Source organism: Xenopus laevis, chromosome 8L (assembly GCF_017654675.1).
Source record: "Xenopus laevis strain J_2021 chromosome 8L, Xenopus_laevis_v10.1, whole genome shotgun sequence".
Lineage (NCBI taxonomy): Eukaryota > Metazoa > Chordata > Amphibia > Anura > Pipidae > Xenopus > Xenopus laevis.
This window is the reverse complement of record NC_054385.1, coordinates 89,027,164-89,048,739: the sequence shown is the minus strand read 5'-3', so window position 1 is coordinate 89,048,739 and position 21,576 is coordinate 89,027,164. Positions and strand designations below refer to the sequence as shown.

At 40.9% G+C, this 21,576-nt stretch overlaps 1 protein-coding gene across 8 annotated transcripts in view; it reads left to right on the top strand.

Moving 5' to 3' along the window:
* Positions 1-21,576, top strand: part of cdc42bpb.L (CDC42 binding protein kinase beta L homeolog) — an 85,031-nt gene that overhangs the window by 54,818 nt on the left and 8,637 nt on the right. For 4 of the 8 annotated variants that reach the window (XM_041571965.1, XM_041571964.1, XM_018228777.2 and 1 more), the window contains 12 exons: positions 2,417-2,565; positions 3,604-3,698; positions 3,806-3,885; positions 5,791-5,880; positions 14,171-14,248; positions 15,788-15,893; positions 16,989-17,125; positions 17,520-17,659; positions 18,878-18,959; positions 19,351-19,570; positions 19,990-20,052; positions 20,159-20,755. In XM_041571965.1, the coding sequence (XP_041427899.1) occupies positions 2,417-2,565; positions 3,604-3,698; positions 3,806-3,885; positions 5,791-5,880; positions 14,171-14,248; positions 15,788-15,893; positions 16,989-17,125; positions 17,520-17,659; positions 18,878-18,959; positions 19,351-19,570; positions 19,990-20,052; positions 20,159-20,755 (1,837 nt within the window). 8 annotated transcript variants of the gene reach the window in all.

Here is a 21,576-nt window from a genome sequence, read left to right as displayed (position 1 = left end):
AGTCATATGAATTTAAAGGTTCAGATTTGGTTCAGCCAGGCACTTGGATTTGGAAGAATCCTTCTGAAAAAGGTTTGAATTTGTGCTAATCCAATCCCAAATCCAATCATGTGTCAGGAATGAATGAATGAAGAGTTGATGAGATTAATTGGTTAATACAGAAGATAATTGAGTTGATATAGTGAATGTTGAAGATTTTAGAATAAGTAAGATCATTTACTCTATGAGCAAGAAGAAGTCAGGCACTTGGATTTGGAAGAATCCTTCTGAAAAAGGTTTGGATTTGGGTGAATCCAATACCAAATCCTTACTCTATGAGCAAGAAGAGGAAACAGAATTGAAGGGTGCTTTCTTGTGATTGCTCCCATAACACTGCACCATGGGTAAATATTTGTGAAGGTATCTGATGGCGCCTGTGTTGTGTGCAACATTTGTGAAGTGTTACTTTTTATTTTAAGTAGCCTTCAGACCCTGTTTTGCAGCACTTGAGTTTTCTCTGCATTGACTGACAGTAGCCAATTCAGTGGCACAAGGGATATTAAAGGAGATGAATTGATATAAACTTAGAGTGGTTCTCTGCACACTTGCAATTCACATTCATTTTCTCTATTTAGTGGTTTCAGCAACAGCTTCAAAAATGGTTTCAAATTCAGCATGAATGTAAATTGCTTAATAAAGTACTTTGAGTAAGTTTTACATCAGTTCATTGTTTGGGTTCAGTTCCCATTTAAAGTGCCTGAGAAGGGATGGCTAACTGGCTAAAAGCACCATGAACGCTACACATGCAGCACACAAACAAATCTAGTACTACAAACAGTTGTCCAGTTTTACATGTATACATTTAGTAGTGGATTGTCTTCCATTTAGCTTTGTATTTCATTTTCTATTACTGTAGAACTCTACATCAGATATGTAGTAATAATTCAGTTACATTAGGCAGCAGATGAAGGGACAGCAAATGGGCACTAATGTGTGTGTGTGTAGGTAGTGATAGGGAGACATTTCTCTGGATCTGCAGGGAGTATATGTTTCTGTGTAGATCAGTTTAGAAATACCTCAAAAGAAAAGGTGAGTAAATTGTTATTTAGGACCACATAATATGCCAGGGGTCTGTTTTCATTTAAATCGTGTTTATATTTAAACATATGATCTTAAAAAAAATTATAGTATTGGATTTGAAGGCTATATTGACTTGTCAGTAATTTTTTTCATAGATGCTGGAGTAAGCGGGCTCATTCTTGTATTGTGCTTTTTTTTTCCTTTAATTTTAAGGGCTTGTTCACCTTTAGCTTTAAGTATAATATAGAGAGTGATATTCTGAGGCTAATTGCAATTGGTTTTCACTTTTTATTTGTGTTTTTTGGGTTATTTAGCTTTTTATTCAGCAACTCTCCAGTTTGATATTTTTTACTAAAAGTTAACTTCAAGGTGAAACACCCCGTTAATTGAATACCTGTAGAAGTAATACAAGTCTGCACACAGTGACTCTTTGACATCTACATTTGTTATAAATCTCAGAATACATCTTAAAATAATGTGTGGCTGGTGCCTCAGAGAATTTCTTCAAATATTGGTTTTGAGTAGTATTATACACCAGTGTTTAACATGCGCCCAAATATTGGGGTTTATTTTGGAAACTATAGGTTTTATGTTGTATATGGACTTTTGTCATTGTGAAGAATATAGGAATCATTTTAAAGGGGTTGTTCACTTTTGAGTTAACTTTTAATAAGATGTACATAGTGATATTCTGAGACAATTTGCAATTGGTTTTCATTCCTTATAGTTATGGTTTTTGAGTTATTTAGCTTTTTATTCAGTTGCTCTCCAGTTTGCAATTTCAGCCATCTGGTTGCTATGGTCCAAATGACAACCAGAGACTGGAATATAATTAGGGGAGAGTCTAAATAGTAATATAAGTAATATAAAGTAGCAATAGCAATGCACTTGTAGCCTTACAGAGCATTTTATTTTTAGATGGGATCAGTGATCCCCATTTGAAAGCTGGAAAGAGTCAGAAGAAGAAGGCAAAACATTTTAAAACTATAAAAAAAATAAATAGTGAAGACCAATTGAAAAGTTGCTTAGTATTGGCCTTTCTATAACATACTAAAAGCTAATCTAAAGGTGAACCACCCCTTTCATTTTATTATTTTCCGTCCCCTTTTCTTGCCTGTGAGGCCTAGTAAATCACTGAGCTTTTATTATTTAGCGCAATTAACTGGAGTGGGGAGTGAAACTAAACATGTGCATGTACTGTACATAGTCCTGTTTATACATAGCAAGCAATCTATTAAATCTCTCTGTATAATTATATAGTCCTCTGCCTTTATACATAGCAAGCAACTGGATGATTATTACATTATTGATTGACTGTGTGCAATATGAAATCTGTTTCCCCCCCTGTGTTATACAGGATCCACTATGGAAAGTGCGACGTAGTCAGAAACTCGACATGTCTGCGCGTTTGGAGTTGCAATCTGCTTTAGATGCTGAAATTCGAGCCAAACAGGTGGTACAAGAAGAGCTGAGAAAGGCCAAGGATTCAAATATTCATTTTGAAAGGTATCAAGATGCAAGTTATACTTTGTTTCAGGACAAATATTACCAACTTTCAGTCAGAATTAAAATCTGCCTCCAGAACCCCTGTTTTAAGGGGGTTTTGCCATTTCATTTTTTTAAAGAGCCACTTTACTCTGAAAGTTTTCTACAGAATTATTTTTAGTAATGGGAACTCTACTCTGGCATAGATTTACAGGGTCTGTCTGGGCCGGTGGGACACCGCTTCCAGATAGGCTGCCCCATTGTCACATGGAAGTTTAGAAGCCAGTGGGCTCCCATGGTCCAGTCCGACCCTGTAGAAAGGTATCAAGATGCAAGTTATACTTTGTTTCAGGACAAATATTACCAACTTTCAGTCAGAATTAAAATCTGCCTCCAGAACCCCTGTTTTAAGGGGGTTTTGCCATTTCATTTTTTTAAAGAGCCACTTTACTCTGAAAGTTTTCTACAGAATTATTTTTAGTAATGGGAACTCTACTCTGGCATAGATTTACAGGGTCTGTCTGGGCCGGTGGGACACCGCTCCCAGATAGGCTGCCCCATTGTCACATGGAAGTTTAGAAGCCAGTGGGCTCCCATGGTCCAGTCCGACCCTGTAGATGTATGTAATTTTAGATTATGGGAAAACAGAGGAGTCTGTGCTATGGTAAGTGCCCTACTTGTCTACCACATCCTCCAGTGCATTCTATCTCAGCTCTTGGACTGCTAGGCCTCTCCCATTTCGGGACTGTTTTATTAGATTACTGCCACAGCAGGCTGATTCTCGGCCCGCCAGTCACAGAACAGGAGCAGTCCAACACCTTGGCTACAGCGACAGGGAATGAAACTTCACCAGTATGATAACATTGTTAGAAATTACATTTAAGCACATTTAAGCACAATATTTTAATTTATATTAGAATAGAAAGGAGCAGAAAAGTATAACTATTGTATTTATGTTAGAGGGCATTCTAAAAGAGGTGCTCTGCATGATGTGCTTCTTTATAAACATTATATTTAGTTCATACATGCAGGATGTTACATTTTTTTCCCTTGTTCTAGTAAACTGAAAGATGCAGAACTGAAAAATAAAGAACTTTTAGAGGAGATGGAGAACCTTAAAAAGAAGCTGGAGGAAAAATACAAAGACGACAGTGGTATGTATATCACCCAGTGGCACTGAGGTGATGGTGTGCTTTTGGTACAATGTCCAGCTCACCCAGATAAAGATCTTACTTGGTACTGTGATTTTTGTTTCTTTCAGGGCTCAAAATTTCTGACTTTCATGACTCCATATTTGAGTATTTTAACACTTCTCCATTACCACATGACCTAACCTTAAGAGTAAGTATAACCTACTATCCACTTTTCCTGTTTTACTTACAGCCATTTCCCTACAGCATTCCCGGGTTTCATGTAGTGGCATAAAGGCAGTTCGTCTATACGCTAGAGCTGCTACGTAGTATCCCTGTAAATGTCTGTTGAATATTATTGGATGTGGAGATAAGCCAAGTTCTTGCCCCAAGTGCATGCAGTCTTCTGTTGTCTTAGTCTGCCTTTTTTTCTTTTTTTTCTTTATGATGACCATAGATTACGTAGTTAAAATGTATATTTGTGAGGTGCTTATTTCTGTCCTTCGTATTTGTTACAACAAAGGAACCAGTTTCTTCTTCATCTACCTCCTCACTACTAGCCTACTGGGAAGAAGTAAGTCGGCTTGCAGCTTAACTCATCAACTAGTTGTAACAAAAATATCCAATATCCAATAACCTAGACATCTGACAAACTTTTAACAATCTTCTATTCCATTGCTTCAGAAGGTGCAGTGCTAGACTAACCTAGCAACCATACATTTTATTTAAAACTTACTCCATAACAGAGTATAGAGTAGTGATTTAGCCATTAATTTGCCAGTTCTAAAGTTATGCTAGCCATACTATTGACACAGGTTTACCGACATTTAACAATTATTTGTGTATTGACAAAAGCCATTTTTTTCATTCAATTATGGTCAGTGTAAAGCTTTCAATTAGCTTGTACTCGACTCTACAGTATAAGCTTTATTGATAAGATGTATTTTTGCTTTGCTCAGGAATATTTCTATTTATATCTGTCACGCATTATTGTGTTCATTTGTATAAATCAGTGCAGAGGATTCATATCCCCTAAATAACTTCCTTCCTTTTTTTGTGTAATGCCATCATCATAGTAATATTTATAGTTATTGAGAACAGGTCCATTGCAGCATAGGATAGGCAGAGTATGGTACACACAGGGAGCATAGGGAAGGCAGAGTATGGCACACACAGGAAGGAATAGGGCAGGCAGAGTATGGCACACACAGGAAGCATAGGGTAGCCAGAGTATAGCACACACATGGGAGTATAGGGCAGGCAGAGTATGGCACACACATGAGAGCATAGGGCAGGCAGAGTATGGCACACACAGGATCAATACCATTCTAAGATGAACAGTTCATACTGTGCTACATACAGTGACACAATGCTGATGCCTTTCCAGCAGCTTGTATGAGTTGTGAACAATGTGGGCACTTTCAGTCTGGGTCTGAAGGGTGGTGGCACACATGAAGATCCGGGGGAGATTAGTCGCCCAGCGACAAATCTCCCCTACTTCGGGCGACTATTCTACCCAAATGCCTTCACGTCAGCAAGAGTACGAATCGCTGGTGGGATGGCATACATTTCCGAAGTTGCCATATGTACTGTTGCCGGCGGGAAGGCATTTCAGGGAAATTAGTCGCCTGAAGAAAAGATTTGTCGCTGGGCGACTAATCTCCCCTGAATCTTCATGTGTGCCACCACCCTTAGGGTTTTGAACAATAGATATGTTGCATGTGTGAACAATGTAGGGGATTACAGTCTGAATTTGAGGTGTAAACGATGCAGGGATCAGTTAATCTCAGTACGAATACCTTTTACATTTTACACAGGGGAAGCTATCACAGCAGGCATACTTTCATGTGGGGGGCAACACAAGGGGGGGGGCTGTCAGTTGGACAGTACTGACCTATAGGACAGTTTAAAAAAAACCCTAAAAATACAATTTGCCACAGAAAAGTAAAACTCTCACAAGATAAGTTGCTGAATATTTACTAGGTCTTACAGTCTTTGCAAATGTATTTGTTAAATTTGGCAGTTTTTAAAGTGAGATTTTTTAGATCAGAGAAACTCTTGGGTACCCTCCGTGAATGATTACTGATTGTTTTTTTTTTACTTGTCTGTTTTTCAGAGTAGTACAATAAGTGAGTCTGATGTCCCATCTCCCAAACCTGAAGTTTCTGCATCGCTTGCCATTCCTTCCACCCAAGACCAACAAGAGGTGAGGTGGTCAGAGACCAGAAAGCCTTGGGCTCACTTGTTGTTTTGTTTTTTTTTTAACTCACTTTTTGTTCTTGGTGATTAAAGTGATACTGACACTAACATTTTTCTTTACAAAATATTTATCGACATTAAAAATTACATATATCACGTTGATAGTTTATTTGCTGATAGTTCTGCTTTTGTAAGTAATTATTACTTGACGTTTCTTAAACCTGACTGTTTTGCCAACCTGACTGTCCCTTCTCAGTCTGTCAGTTAGAGTTTCTAATGCTAACGGACTCCTGCTGCATAAAAATGGCAGCCCCCTCATAGAGGAACATTCGGGTAAGAAAGGTAATGTAAAAGCACCAGGCAAATATGACAAAATTATAAATAGCATTCAAAAATAATTTTATGGTGGATATAAAAAAGGTTATTTTCTGGTGTCAATATCTCTGTAAGGGAATTTTAATAGTGATCTTTACTATAACACATATATGACTTAAGTCTTTCATGGCCCCACCCTAAAATTGCTGAGATGTCATGTCCCATCATGCCTGCCTACTAGCAGGAACACTTACTTGTGGTCTTTCTTTGTCTTGGCAATTGTACTTGTTACATAAAGTGGGGGGCTTTTGTAACTTAATAAATAATTACCGTAAGTCAAACAGGATCTTGCTGAAATAAGTTGGGAATGAAGTTTAAAACAGACTTTGTATATTAAGGTAGCCAAGTTTTAGAAGGCTGTATCTGAGCTCTTTACAGAGATGTATATGGGGATTTTTTTCCATATTGGAATATACAGTATTAGTTTGTTGTCTTAAGCCAAGGTTTAGCTAATTCCGCTAGCTATTTGCCATTGTACAGCTCCAGATCTTTTTGCCCAACCTTCATGCTAAGTGTGTAACTACTAGATGTGGTATCTGCTTCCCTTGTGTTGCTGTAGATGCTGTGACTAATACAGGGAGGTAGTTGGCAAGAATACTTGTAATAATTCGTGCAGACTGCCTCCTGTTAAAACAAAAAAAAAAAGTGAAGTAATTTAATATAAGACATTTTGCGTGTTGTTTGGCATTCACTTATGTTTCATTTTGAAAGGTGGGTATTATGGGAATGAAGTTTTTGGCACTATGATAAATTGGGTTGAATTACATAAAAGGTCTCCAAACTGAGTAATGCATAGCAACCAAACATTTGGTTTTATTGTTCATGCAATAGTTAGATTTACAGATTGGATGGTCTAGGTTACTATACTGGAACAAATTAGTCCAGTTTTGGGCAGAGAGGGATTAGTACAAAACATCCTATTGTCCTATCATTGTTTTTTCCAGTCTTTCATTCATATAACTGTCTGGTTGCTAGGGTAAATAGGACCATAGCGACCAGATAGCTTGTCCAAACTGGAGAGCTGCTGAACAAAAAGCTAAATAATTAGGAAATAACACAGCAAATAAAAAATGAAAAACAATTGCAAACTGTCTGTTAAAGGGGTGGTTCACCTTTAAGGTAACTTTTAGTACGTTATAGAATGGCTAACTCTAAGCAACTTTTCAATTGGTTTTCATTATTTTTTTATTATAGTTTTATACCTATTTGCCATTTTCTTCTGATTCTTTGCAGCTTTCAAATGGGCGTTGCTGACCCCATCTAAAAAACAAATGCATTGTAAGGCTACTAATGTATTGTTATTGCTAATTTTTATTACTTACCTTTATATTCAGTCCTCTCCTATTCATGTTCCAGTCTCTTGTTCAAATCACTGCATGGTTGCTAGTGTACCTTAGACCCTAGCAACCAGATTGCTGACACTGCAACCTCTAGCGCTGCTGAATAAAAAGCAATAAAACTCAAAAACTACAAATAATAGAAAATGAAAACAAATGGCAGATTCTCTCAGAATATCCCTCTCTACATCATACTAAAAGTTATCTCAAAGGTGAACAACCCCTTTATCACTGCTTGTATCTACATACTAAAATTTACTTGAAAAATGAACTACTTCAAAATGTATGATCAATGTCAATGTAAATTACCTATACCATTAAAATGAATTTTGTGCTGCCACAGAATATCTTTTCTGTCTTTATCTTTGTGCCCTGTTGTTGCTGTTACAAGTGTATATGCAAGTGCAGGAAGGCACTAGCTGAACATAAGGGACATATTATTCGGAGACGGGTGTCAGCACTTTACAGGCTTTGATGCTCCTTGAATTGTTTTTGTGTATTTGAAGCAGAAACCAGTGTTGAGTATTTAGCCATATTCTAGATAGAAGCTCCAGTGACCTGTCAAAGCACCACAAAGCAACATAGTTTTCTCTTGCCTAGATTGGGGGACACAGGCACCATGGGGATGAAGATCCTGTTGCTTGGAGAAAGGACACTAAAAGGTTAAAGTGGCTCCTCCTCCTCCTGCTCTGGGCTTCATCCCCGCCTACCTCCTCAATCCTCAGTTTTCTTTTAGTGTCCTCAGAAGGAGGATGGACACTTCGTGGCTGGGAGCAATGGTACAGATTTATTCAGTATCATGCCACTACTAGGGGTCAGTGTTTCTCTTCCAGAACCCCTCCAGCCAAGGACTTCTGATCTGAAGATGCTCTATAGCCTTCCCGCTCTACGGAGGCTGCAGGCTGGGGAGCTCCCCCCCACACTACCCTGGGCACTGGTTCCCGCTCTCCGGAGGCTGCACCAGTAGCCACGACGGAGGGTATGTCTTTTATTGAGCATTCCTGGCTGGCACAAGGAGGTAAGTCAATTCCCTCCTCCCTCCCCCCATTACATGCTGCCTGTCAGCTCTGCAGAAAGGCATTTAGTTTCACTTTCACTGCTATTCTCTCACAGAGATTTCCCTAGGCATTTAGTTTCACTTTCACTGCTATTCTCTGACAAAGATTTCCCTAGGCCAGGGATGTCCAAAAGGTAGATGTGATCTACCAGTAGACCTTTAGCTGGTCATCAGTAGATCTCAAGACACTGTCAACACACAGTTTGTCTAAATCACCCTCCTGTTTCATGCTTTTTATTCAGATATTTATGTTAAGGTTACAAAAAAAAAAAAAAATAAATAAATGGATGCTTAAACATAACAATATACATTTACTCATGAATCAATATTAAGTAATATTTCTATGGAACAGAATGCTAACAATGCTTTTATAGATGTAGATCTTAATGGGACAACAGCACTAAAAGTAGTCCCCGCATTGGTAACTCAGTGCCATTCCCAGCGACCTTTCGCGCCACCATCTGGCGCTGCGTCTATTTCATTGTGCACGAGTCGCTGCACACGCGCCTCACGGGCGCCATCTTACTAAGGTACTATACCAAAGCCCGGGAAACCTCTCTGGCGGCCATTTTGGATCCGCATCTCTCTCCAGTACTGAGCGTTTCCAGCCTCACTGTCTCTCATAGAGAAGAACAAGGCACGATTCCTTCCTACCTTGGTGAATAGGTAGTTACGCTTCCCTTACTCTTTCCCTAGGGGATTAACACTTCCCTCTCTCTGTGGGACCTACTGTGGGGTTTTTCACTACTTCCCTCTGTCTCCACAGATCGCACTCTAAGGGAGAAGTGGTTCACTCCTCTGGACTCTAATATTCCCCAATATCTTTACTTACTGGGTGGCACTACATAGTATAGCCATGACGGGCAGGGCAGATGACCAGTCCCTTCCCAAGCAGGCAACTGCATGTACCACCAATGCAATTTAGTATTTGGCATGGGCTATTTGCAGACCTAAATTTGCTAGTGTTTTGGCTGAGCCAATATGTGAAGCCTGTAAGACTGCAGCAGTCACTGCACAATTACAATCCCACACAGCCCTACCAGCCAGCTCTGCGACAGCTACGGCTAATCAAACGAGCTTGGATTCTGAATTGGTGTGCGCTCTGTATCTAGCGGGTCTACAAAACCTAGCCAGAATTCCAGAGACTCTAGATAAGGTCCTACAGCACCTATCTATACAGCCTCACAGACTGGTCACTCAGCAGTCGGCCACAAAGCAACCTCCCCTTTCCCCACCTGTTTTGCCTGATGAACAGGAAGAGGCATTGGGAAGATGAATAGGATCAGGATACCCCTAGATCACAATGAGAGGTCGAGAGCCTGATTCAGGCACACCCCACCTTTAGCAGAGCGAACCAAAAACATTTTCAAGAGGCAAAAGAAATCTTCTTGTGTCTTTCCAGCCTATGAACAGCTGGGTGACATTGTTAAAGCACAATGGAAAACGCCAGACCATAGAGTCCAATTTTCCATCGCTTTACTCAAACTTATCCTTTTACTTTACAGACCTTGGTCTTCACCCCCAGCAGTGGACCCACCGGTCTCTAAATTGTCAAAAACCACCACCATTCCAGTAGCCGATGCGGCTTCCTTTAACGATCCTAGCGACAAACGTCTTGAGGGTTTCTGCAAGTCGATTTATACAGCAGCAGGCAGAACTCTCCGGCCTATTATTGCCACCCCATGGGTTTCCAGGTCAATGGAAGTTTGGGTGGAACAGGTGGCCCAACCCATGGCTCAGAAGACCCCTCCACAGACCTCTTTCTAGCTCCGATAGCGGACACAAATATATATAAATTTGCGTAGCAGTCCTGGACGCGGCTAAGCTCGTCACAAGGGCTTCGGCATAATCCATTGCAGCCAGACGTGTCCTTTGGCTAAAGAACTGGTCAACAGATCTTACCTTGAAGTGGCCTCTGCTTGGTCTCCCATTCTCGGAAAACAACCTTTTGGTGCTGAACAGAGAAGGTAAATTCTCAAGCTACAGGAGGCAAGAGGACTACCTTCAAAGGCAAGCTCCGACCAGCCCCAGATTCCAGTTCTTGGTCAGAGCACTTCTTGGTCAGGAATCAGAGCAGCACCTAAGCCCGCACAGGACAAAACAGCCTCCGCATGAGGAGGTGCCCACCCCTGAAAGCTAAACCCTTTGGCGGACGCTTCAGTCACTTTCGGGAGGTGTGACGGCATAGAGTACTTGACCCCTGGGTCCTACAGATCATTCTATCTCATAGAATTCGCTCAGCTACCTCCGAGGTGATTTTCCATCTCAAGGCTCCCTACCACAGAACCCAGGCACTCAGCGTGCCAAGGGGTTCCACACGCCCTGACTGCCTCCGCGGTAGTAATGGCGGTCCCTCAAAGGTAAAAGGGGCTTCGGTTTCTACTTAAACCTGTTTTTAGTACCCAAAAAGGATGGATCTTTTCACCTGGTGCTAGACCTAAAGGCACTAAACGACCATGTAAAGAAGCACCACTTCAAGATGGAATCCATCCAGTCCGTCCTAATGTCCCTGGACATAGAGGATTTCGGGCGGTGATCGACATCAAAGATGCATACCTGCATGTCCTCATACATCCCAACCACCACTGGTTCCTTCACTTTTCAGTGGCAGGAGAACATTGGCAATCCCTGGCACTCCCCTTCAGACTATCCTCCGCGCAAAGGCTATTCACAAGGGTCATGGCTGCGGCTCTAGAGGACCTGCGACTGCAGGGAGTGAGTGTCATACCATACCTGGACGACCAACTGGTAAAGGCCCGTTCCATGGCACTGGCCACAACTCATCTCCAGACATTAATGCTGGTAGGCTGGCAGATAAACTTCCAAAAATCTCGATTCATACCTTCTCAGAGTACAGAATATTTAGGGCTTGATCTAAATTCTTCATTGGGAAGAGCCTTCCTTCCCCAATCCAAGATCACCTCAATGCGGGGGCTCCTGTCAGCTCTGCAGAAAATGGATCAGGTACCTTTAAGGTTGCCATGAGAGTGCTAGGGACTATAGTGTCATCCTGCGATTCCATATGTGCAGCTCCACACCAGAACCTTGCAGAGCCTTACTCCAACACCAGAGGAGGAACTGAGCGAACCTAAACTGCAGGATTCCCCTATCAGAACTAGTTTGAACCTCTATCACTTGGTGGCTTTGACCAACAACTCTTCCGTCAGGAAAACCCTTCCCCAATCACCAGTGGACAGTCATCACAACAGTTGCCAGTCTACAAGGTTGGGGAGAAGTATTGGGAGACCTAACCGTACAGGGACCTTGGTCACAGAAAGAACTACTCCCCATCAACATCCCGAAATTAAGCGCAATCTACCTGTCATTGCTCCAATGGTCAGGCAGATTTCAAGATCTACCTGTAAGAATACAGTCAGGCAATGTGACAGCGTTGGCTTACATCAACCGCCAAGGAGGCACAAGGAGTCAAGCTGCCCTCGCAGAGGCACAGCAAATTCTTCTGTGGGTGTAAAACACGGTACCAGCTATCTCCGCAGTTCATATCCCTGGAGTGGACAACTGGATAGCAGATTTTCTCAGCCGAGAGACCTTAGATCAGGGAGAGTGGAGCCTACACCCAGAGGTTTTTTCAACTGATTCTGGCAAGGTGGGGCACTCCGGAAGTAGACTTTATGGCATCCAGGTACAACAAGAGGCTTACGAGGTTCTTCACAAGAAGCAATGACCCTCTGGCCCTAGCATGGACACACTGATGGTTCCGTGGCAGTTTCACCTAGCATATGTCTTCCCACCACTGGCACTTCTGCCAAGGGTAATCAAGAAGGGTAGAAACAGTTGTAGTGGCACCCTACTGGCCACACCACACTTGGTTTGAAGAGCTCATAAGTTCATCAGTGGACGCACCATTCCACCTTCCAGACAGAATGGATCTGTTATCTCAGGGACTGATCCTCCACCCGAGTTCACCATGGCTGGCTTTAACGGCATGACACTTGAAGCCATAATCCTAGCCAGATCAGGAGTTCCAAAAAAGGCCATACCGACCTTACTAAGGGCCAGAAAGCCCGTCTCCGCACGCATCTACCACAGGGTATGGAGGACATTCATATCCTGGTGTAAATCTTAAGCCAAAGACCCACAGTCCTGGGACGAAAGTAGCCTATTGTTATTCCTTCAGGAGGGTTTAGAAATAAGGGTTGGAACTCAGCTCACTGAATGTTCAGGTATCAGCCTTATCTATCCTTTTTCAGCAGCAGCTTGCAATGCTGCCCAACATCAAGACCTTCCTACAGGGAGCATTGAGGATGATACCTCCATACTGTCATACAATCCCTCCCTGGGATCTCAATATGGTACCTTCTGTATTGCAGGAGCAACCGTTCGAGCCATTGGATCAATTCCATTACCTCTGCTGACTCTAAATGTAGTTTTCTATTAGCCGTCACTTCAGCTAGACTAGTTTCAGAACTAGCAGCTCTATCCTGTTGTACACCATTTTTGATTTTTTACAAGGACAAGGCGGTGTTGAGACCTACCCTGGATTTCTTCCTAAGGAGTTCCATCTTAACCAGGACCTGGTGGTTCCTTCATTTTGTGCTGAACAAAAGACAAATTTGGAACAGTTACATACGTAGATGTGGTTCGTTCTCTCAGAACATACACCAGGGCTACCAAGAGTAGAAGGAAGCTAGACAACCTCTTTGTCTTACCAGAAGGACCACGGAAAAGCCTTAAGGCATCTAAGGCCACCAATGCAAGAGGGATTAGGTCAACAATCTTGAAGGCGTACGAGGTAAGGCCACACCCCTCCGGGTTCAGCTCATTCTACTTCTTCACTCAGCACTTCTTGGGTGGTTCGTCTCCAGGCTTCAGCAGAACAGGGCTGCAGTGTGGTCATCCACACACACCTTTTCCAAATTCTACAAGGTGCATACTTTCGCCTCAGCCGAAGCGAGCTTCAGCAGGAAAGTGTTGCAGGTGGTTATTCCCTGAACACTAGGGGTAAAAAGTCCCGCCCTCATGGGTAGCTTTGGGACGTCCCCATGGTGCCTGTGTCCCCCAATCTAGGCAAGAGAAAAATAGATTTTTATACTTACCGTTAAATCCTTTTCTCTTGTCCTACATTGGGGGACACAGGCCTTCCCTCCCTGTATTAATTCAAGTTAATGTTGATCAGGTAATACCTTATATAATTTTTGTTGTTCAAATACCAACAAGTTCAAACAGCAGGTGGTACATACCGTGCTTAGCTTGCATTGGGGAGGTGCTCCTTCTCTTCACATGGGCAAAATGGTAGGGCTCGTCATCTCTTCTTCGGTCAGAAAACTGAGGATTGAGGAGGTAGGCGGGGATGAAGCCCAGAGCAGGAGGAGGAGGAGCCACTTTAACCTTTTAGTGTCCTTTCTCCAAGCAACAGGATCTTCATCCCCATGGTGCCTGTGTCCCCCAATGTAGGACAAGAGAAAAGGATTTAACGGTAAGTACAAAAATCTATTTTTTACCTGTACATCATGACTTCAAGCTTTTTATTTCAAACCCAGCAGTAACACTTCTTTGTTTGCTTTTAGGAGCCGTCAAGGTCTAAGTCTCGAACACAGCCTGCTCCATCTCCCACATTTACTCCAATTTCAATCTCCATCCCAAAGGTAAAGGTGTGTGTATGTTTGAAGCTGAAAGTTTTATGTTGTTCTAAGGCTCAGGTTCAAGAACTTTCAGCGTTCTTTTAATAGGGGTCAACATAATGGTGGCATAGGGGTAAAAGCAGTACTGGAGCCAGAAGTTGGTCTTGACAAGATATCTCAAAGTCAGATAAGGTGGAGGCAATAAAGCTGAAAATACTAGGATAATGTTGAGTTGGGAATTTGTAGCACGTGGAACATATCATTTAGTGCAGACCCTGAAATGATGTCCAAGACCTTATATATATATATATCTATCTATCTATATCTATCTATCTATATCTATAGTGTGTGCGTGTCCGCAATAACGGTGCCTTTCCAGATGTGGAAGCTACCCATGCCATATTACTGCACCCCCATGCCATCACAGATGCTGACTTTTGAACTGCGTGCTGATAACAAGCCAAATGGTTCTTCTTTTTAGCCTGGAAAACACTGCATCTTTACATTTCAAAATTGATTTTCACATTCTGACTTGTCAGAACACAGGACAGTTTTCCACTTGGCCTCAGTCCATCTTAAAATGTAAGCAAACTTGGGCCCAGAGAAGGCAGCAGTGTTTTGGGATCGTGTTTACATATGGTTTTTTTTGCATGGTAGCGCTTTCATTTGGATTTGTGGATGAAGCAGCAAACTTTGTTCTTAGGAAGTATTCCTGAGCCCATGCAATGATTTGCACTATAGCATCCTGCCTGTTTTTAAAGCAGCACTGTCTGAAAATCACCCCCATCCAATAATGTATTTGGACCTTCTCCCTTGTGTACAGCGATTACTCCATATTCGTTGAATTTCTTTAAAGTTATTGTGTACTGCAGATGATGTTGTACCCCTCCCCGTGTTTACTTCTAAGAGACCCAGCCTCCCTGCAATGCACTTTTTTTTATCATTACACAATTTTCCACTTTTTTATTGCCCCGTCGCAACTTTTTAAAAATGTGTTGCTGGAATTAAACTCAAACTGAGCAAAATAAAACAATACCATTTCTCAGTTTCAACATCCGATATGTTGTCTTTGTACAGTTTGCAATTAAATAAAGGGTTTAAATCATTTTCATATCATCCCATTCTCATTTTATTTATATTTTGCAATGTCACTACTTTCTTGAAAACACAGGGAGGAGTATGTGTGTTGGGATACATAACACTGATATCAGAATAGTTCCTTTGGTTACTTGGCTGACAGTGCTTTTTCTAATTAGCTGATAAAATGTTCTCACCCAGTTCCATGGGACCAGTATTGTCCTTTCCATAGAAATAGTGTTGTGTGGCTCGTGTCTGGCTTCCTGTTAATCTGTACAGTCATCACCACCCATTCCAGGAAACAGGAAGTATATGGTGACTTCTCCCATCAGCGGATGTCAAATGGCACCACTCACTTGTTTCCCATGAGCTGTGTGTAACCTTGGCAGGGCCTATAATATTCAGTAAAATCCGAATAAATTACTTTTTATTCCACTTATGTTTCATGTAGAGTATCATTGAGAATAAAAGACTGTTTATTTTCAGCCCAAAGCACACCAGCTTGTTATCAAGTCCTTCCTGAATCCTACACAGTGTTCCCATTGTACGTCACTTATGGTTGGGTTGGTGCGGCAAGGATATGCATGTGAAGGTGAGTGTAAAATATTACACATGTTGAAAATGTACTTCGTAATCACAGATAATATAAGTACAGTAGTACTGGAAGATGGTTATAAAACATCCATCACTGACCCATCTCTGGGGTCTGACAGTTAAGTTACATAGGCCTGTGAGGTGGCAAGATTTCTAAAGATGTAGTGTTGTCAGGAAACTTTTTAATGCAATACTGGAATGTGTTTTTATTGTTTTAATTTTTGTCCTTGAACTCTTTCTTGAAAAAAAAAAGCTGTTTTCTGGCTGATATTATAGCTATCTTAATAACTTGTCGTAGAGCTTGAGTCCTTCGTTTTAAACATTATTTATAATAGGTTTATGTCACACAAAGCTTCCAATCCCTAGAAATGACTAAAGGAAAACCATGCTCATAATAACCCCTCCAATGTCTACCAGCTCCCTCCTAAAATGTGGAAATTGTGCTAAGGATAAACATGACAACCCAAACACCTCATGTGTTATGCATTCAAAGCATTTCATTGCCCTTCTGTATCCATGTTCAACACTGACTGGCTCTCTTAGGGCTTGGCCTATTTTTTTTTTTTAATGCTTTCCATTGCCTTCACTCAGAACCCAACCACAATGAACTTTTTTGGTGTTATCATTACTGCTTTGCAGCACTAATCAGAACACATTTGCATGCCATAACTCCTAGGCTTCTGGCCAATAAGATTTTAAGTGCCATTGTTTTTCGCAGTAGGTCTAGGGATACATAGAATCCTTAATTAACATTTAGTTAATCTCACCAGGGCAGCCCAGCAAATTGGGAACATCCTTCTGTGAGCTTTTAGTACCGTTAGTTGATGAGATATTGTTAATATCTTTATGATTATCATCAGTGTGGCATTACTCTAAACGAACGGAGAAGTCTAAACTAGGAAAGTTCTGTAGTTTTATGAAAACTAGGCCAGAAATGTATTTGGGATTTTACATCACAATAAATTTCCATAGCTTCCAAATTGTTGTTATAGGCAGTTAGCAAGAATCACGCGTAGTTCTTTAATTGATACCTGCTAGCCATTGTTTTTATGCTGTGTACACTTTGTTAATGTCACTTTTCCTTCCATCTCAGTGTGTCCTTTTGCTTGCCATGTATTGTGCAAGGACAGTGCACCACAGGTCTGTCCTATTCCAGCAGAGCAGGCCAAGAGACCACTTGGAGTAGATGTACAGAGGGGGATTGGAACTGCTTACAAGGGATACGTGAGGGTAAGTGTTATCTTGCTTAGTTGGGAAAGTAGACACTATTGCCTTATAAATACCAGCCTAAGTACTTACTACTGGCCTCTAGTGTCACCAAAATTCATTACCCTGTAGGACTACAGTGAGGCAATTTCAGGCAACTATTGAAAACGCATCGCCGTGTGTGCATTGGCGCAGGCAACTTTTCATTGTAGCCTATGGGGAAAAACGCTGAGGCAGTTCAGGGAGATAGTTGCTCAAAAGACAAGGCGATTAGTAGCCAGGCGACAAAATCTCCCTGAATCTCCTCGTGTGTCCTTACCCTTATACCTGCCAGTGACAAGGGTAAGATAAATAGACCTTAATGCAATGCTTAATCCCACTGTGATGAACCTTGATTTTATTAATGACACCCATTTAGATTCCAAAACCTACCGGAGTGAAAAAGGGCTGGCAGAGAGCATTCGCGGTTGTTTGTGACTGTAAGCTGTTTTTATATGATGTCCCAGAAGGACGTTCTACTCAACCTGGAGTTGTTGCCAGCCAGGTTGTAGATCTTAGGTATGTATTTGTTTGCTTTTCTTCAATGAATGTTTGGCAGTCTCAGTTAATTGTACATGAAAAAAACACAATTATCTTAGCCTACAGTTATTCTTATTGTTTTTTTATTTTATGTATGTTTTAAAAGCCATTAGTGCTTCTATCAGCTACCCTTAAGCCTTGTAGACCATGAGCTGAATGGAGTAATCATCCTAATTGCCCAGTCTCTTTCCTGAGTCCAGTAACCCAGACAAGTTCTTTCCCAATGTAACATCCTAGCAAGATATCCTTGCTAACGTCCTATCAATGATCTCTTGCTTTTCCCTTTTTACATAGCCAAGGAATATATGACATACACAGCCATGGCAACCCCACAGTTAGTTCTTAGTCACTTCCAGATCTGAATTTATATTGTTTTACATCCAAGTATCTGTATAATCTCCTGCAGCAAGTAACTGAAGTCCACCATGGAATTTTTTGGCAAAAAAATGGGATGGGGCACCACTGAAGTTATAAACTTTCATTTTGCACAGAGGTGCAGCTTTCTTCCAAAGGAATTAAACTTTGGTTTTGTTAGTGAGGTCTATTATTAAATACAAGCTAATTCTGCAACATAGTGGAAATGTAAATTGAGGTAAATGTCAAATACAGGTGCAACTGGTTCTGCATCCTTTTCCTATTATTCATTATAGCTCATTTACTTGTTAGTGTGGATCACCTATTTGAGAGAGGAATTTTCCTATAGTTCTTACTTATACAAACTTAATAAGTTTAACAATCAAACAGGGTTGAAATTTAAAGTTACCATTGCCAGTTAATAGCCATGGTTTCTATGAGACTGACTTATACTTTTAAACTGGACACACACTGGCAAATACCAGTCCACACATAATTTGGCGGATTGTTCAGGTTTCAGTAAACCTATCTCGCTGTCTGCAGATGCCTTGTATTTTTTTCCCCACCTTAAAATATTATAAATGTAACAGTGTATTATATCCCCAGATTCAGAAATCGGTAGTTCAACTTTACACACATTGCTACTCTGTATGCACAGGTGGACAGAGACACCCCAAATCATGTGTTTAGCTAATCATAAGCAGTATTACCAAATGTGGGTGTAACTGCAGCTGCAGGACTCTTCATTACCATAAATGACCAAAAATGAAAATCTATGTAAATGATCTGATATTTAAATAATTTACTATAGTGCAAGACTTAACTATCATTCCCATTCTGCAGGGATGAGGACTTTTCTGTGAGCTCTGTTTTGGCTTCTGATGTCATACATGCCACTCGCAAGGACATTCCCTGCATATTTAGGGTAAGGAGAGCATTGTATAGTGTTATCAACATTGTTTTTTTGACTTCACATTGAATTTTAAATGAAATGTATTTCCTTTTTTTTTTTTGTATGTATTGTATAATTTTTGATAACGTTTATTTTCATGTAAAATCAAGTGCAATGTAAGTATAGCACTGAATAAATTACCTGCCTTCAAATTGTGCATTATTAGTGGCCCCCCAGAGGTAAACTGCCCGCTTTTCATTCAGGGGTTTTGACACCCATCCAATGCAACTGAATAAAACAAATAACTGTCATAAAAGGGCAATTCAGTGCTCCTCTGCATTTATGGTGTCACTGCATCAGCCCAGTAGTAGATTTAAATCGTTGTACTCCTTGCAATTACTTTTCTATGTCTTTGGCTGTACAGGTGACAGCGTCTCTTCTAGGTTCTCCCTCCAAAACCACAGCGTCTCTTCTAATCCTAACAGAGAGCGAAGCAGAAAAGCGGAAGTGGGTTGGAATTCTGGAAGGACTGCAAGCAATTTTACAGAAAAACAACCTAAAGAACCAGGCAGTGCATTGTCCACAGGAAGCCTATGACAGCACTTTGCCTCTTATTAAAACTATTGTAGCTGCTGCTGTTATAGGTACGGCCAAAGTTGTGTACAAAGTGTTAATATATATGATACATATTCTCCAAATGTTTCTAAATTGCACATTTACGTATACATATGTATATAATTTCGCTAAACCAGTGGCCAGGTTTCAGCATTGGTTCTACCCAAAAGAATATATTTGAGCACACTGTTATAGAATGTTCTTATTGGCTAGGTGTACTCATACTTTTCAAGACATAATAAATTGGGTGATAATCTATGCATAATAGGATACATATTTACCTTTTAAATGACAACAGAGTAATGATACCAATGAATAAATGTAACTTTTGTTGCCATTTCATTTAAAGTACAAATTAGTTGAACAGTTTACCAAGACTTATAAAATAGGGAAGATTTAACAGTTTCACTGTATTTAATATAAATAAATAAAATCCTGTGTATTCTAGATCATGATCGAATAGCTGTTGGCACTGAAGAAGGACTGTATGTAATAGAGGTTACAAGAGATGGTATGTAGCTGCCTTTTATTGATTGTGCTTTTAGGAAATATTTTGGCATGTACTTATTCCCGGAAGGGGTTATGTTCACAAAGTGACACAGGTCCTGTCTTTTCAGTGATCGTTCGTGCTGCTGACTGTAAAAAAGTCTACCAGATAGAATTGGTTCCCAAAGAGAAGATCGTTATTCTTGTGTGCGGGCGTAATCACCACGTTCATTTGTTTCCTTGGTCCTCCCTTGATGGGTCAGAGGGCAGCTTTGACATCAAACTGCCAGAGTCCAAAGGCTGCCAGTTCATTACAACTGGAACACTGAAAAAATCGGCTTCTCCATGCTTGTTTGTGGCAGTCAAACGGCAGATCTTTTGCTATGAAATCCATAGAACTAAACCATACCATAAGAAGTTCAATGAGATTGTGGCTCCAGGCAATGTACAGTGGATGGCTTCATTTAAAGACAAACTGTGTGTTGGTTACCAGTCTGGGTTCTCCTTGTTGAACATACACGGAGAGGGGCAGTCAATAAATTTGGTGAACCTTAGCGATTCTTCCCTTGCATTCATATCACAGCAGCCAGTGGACGCCCTGTGTGCAGTAGAGCTCAGTAAAGATGAATACTTGCTTTGCTTCAGTCAGCTAGGCGTCTATGTGGATTCTCAAGGACGAAGGACGCGAATGCAGGAGCTGATGTGGCCAGCAACTCCTCTCGCTTGCAGTAAGTAGTTTTAGGTTTCTTGCTTCAGTTCTGCATTCATGATTTTTCCTTCGTTTTCAAATGTTCTACTGGCATCTATACAGAGAGACATGCTTTTTTTTTTTTTTTTTTGCACATGGTTATATCTGACATAACTTGACATATCTGACAAAACTTGGTTGGTACAATAGATTAACATTTATCTGTTACATCTTGGATCTTGTCAGGTATGATAAGTGGAGCATCAGTGTAAACAATATCTCCAGCCTGTCTTTGTTTCCCCCCTTGCCCAACATCACAGCTTCAGCAGCATCAGAAGGAACAGAGTGTTCAAGAGCCACACATTATGGCTGCCTTCTTGTGATTCCTACAAGGAGCCCGAATGATCATAATAGTAGGAAGTGAAGAGAAGCTGTGCCTCCTCTGCTGATGCACCATGAACTGGTCAACATGGTGCATTGGCAAATACATTTTGTAATGCTACCCGATTCCAGAACTGGTATCCATAATTCATGGATATTGGTCAGAATTGGTATATGGATATGGTCAGGCCATCATACACCTACTAATAATAGTACAAATATATTATAGGTATGTGTATGGCCAGATGAAGATGTTCTGATGTTCAGATGTTTTATATTTTTGCTTTCCCCTATATGTAATAAAAGGCAGGGGCAGTAAGCCATAGCAACCATTAAGATGTTTGCTTTTAGACAGGTGACCAGTAAACATTTTCTGCTGATTGGTTGCTCTAGATTACTGCACCTGGGCAAACTTAGTGCCTTTTCTTTCCAAAAGTCTTTCACTACAATGCATTATGCACATCTTACATGATGGTAAAA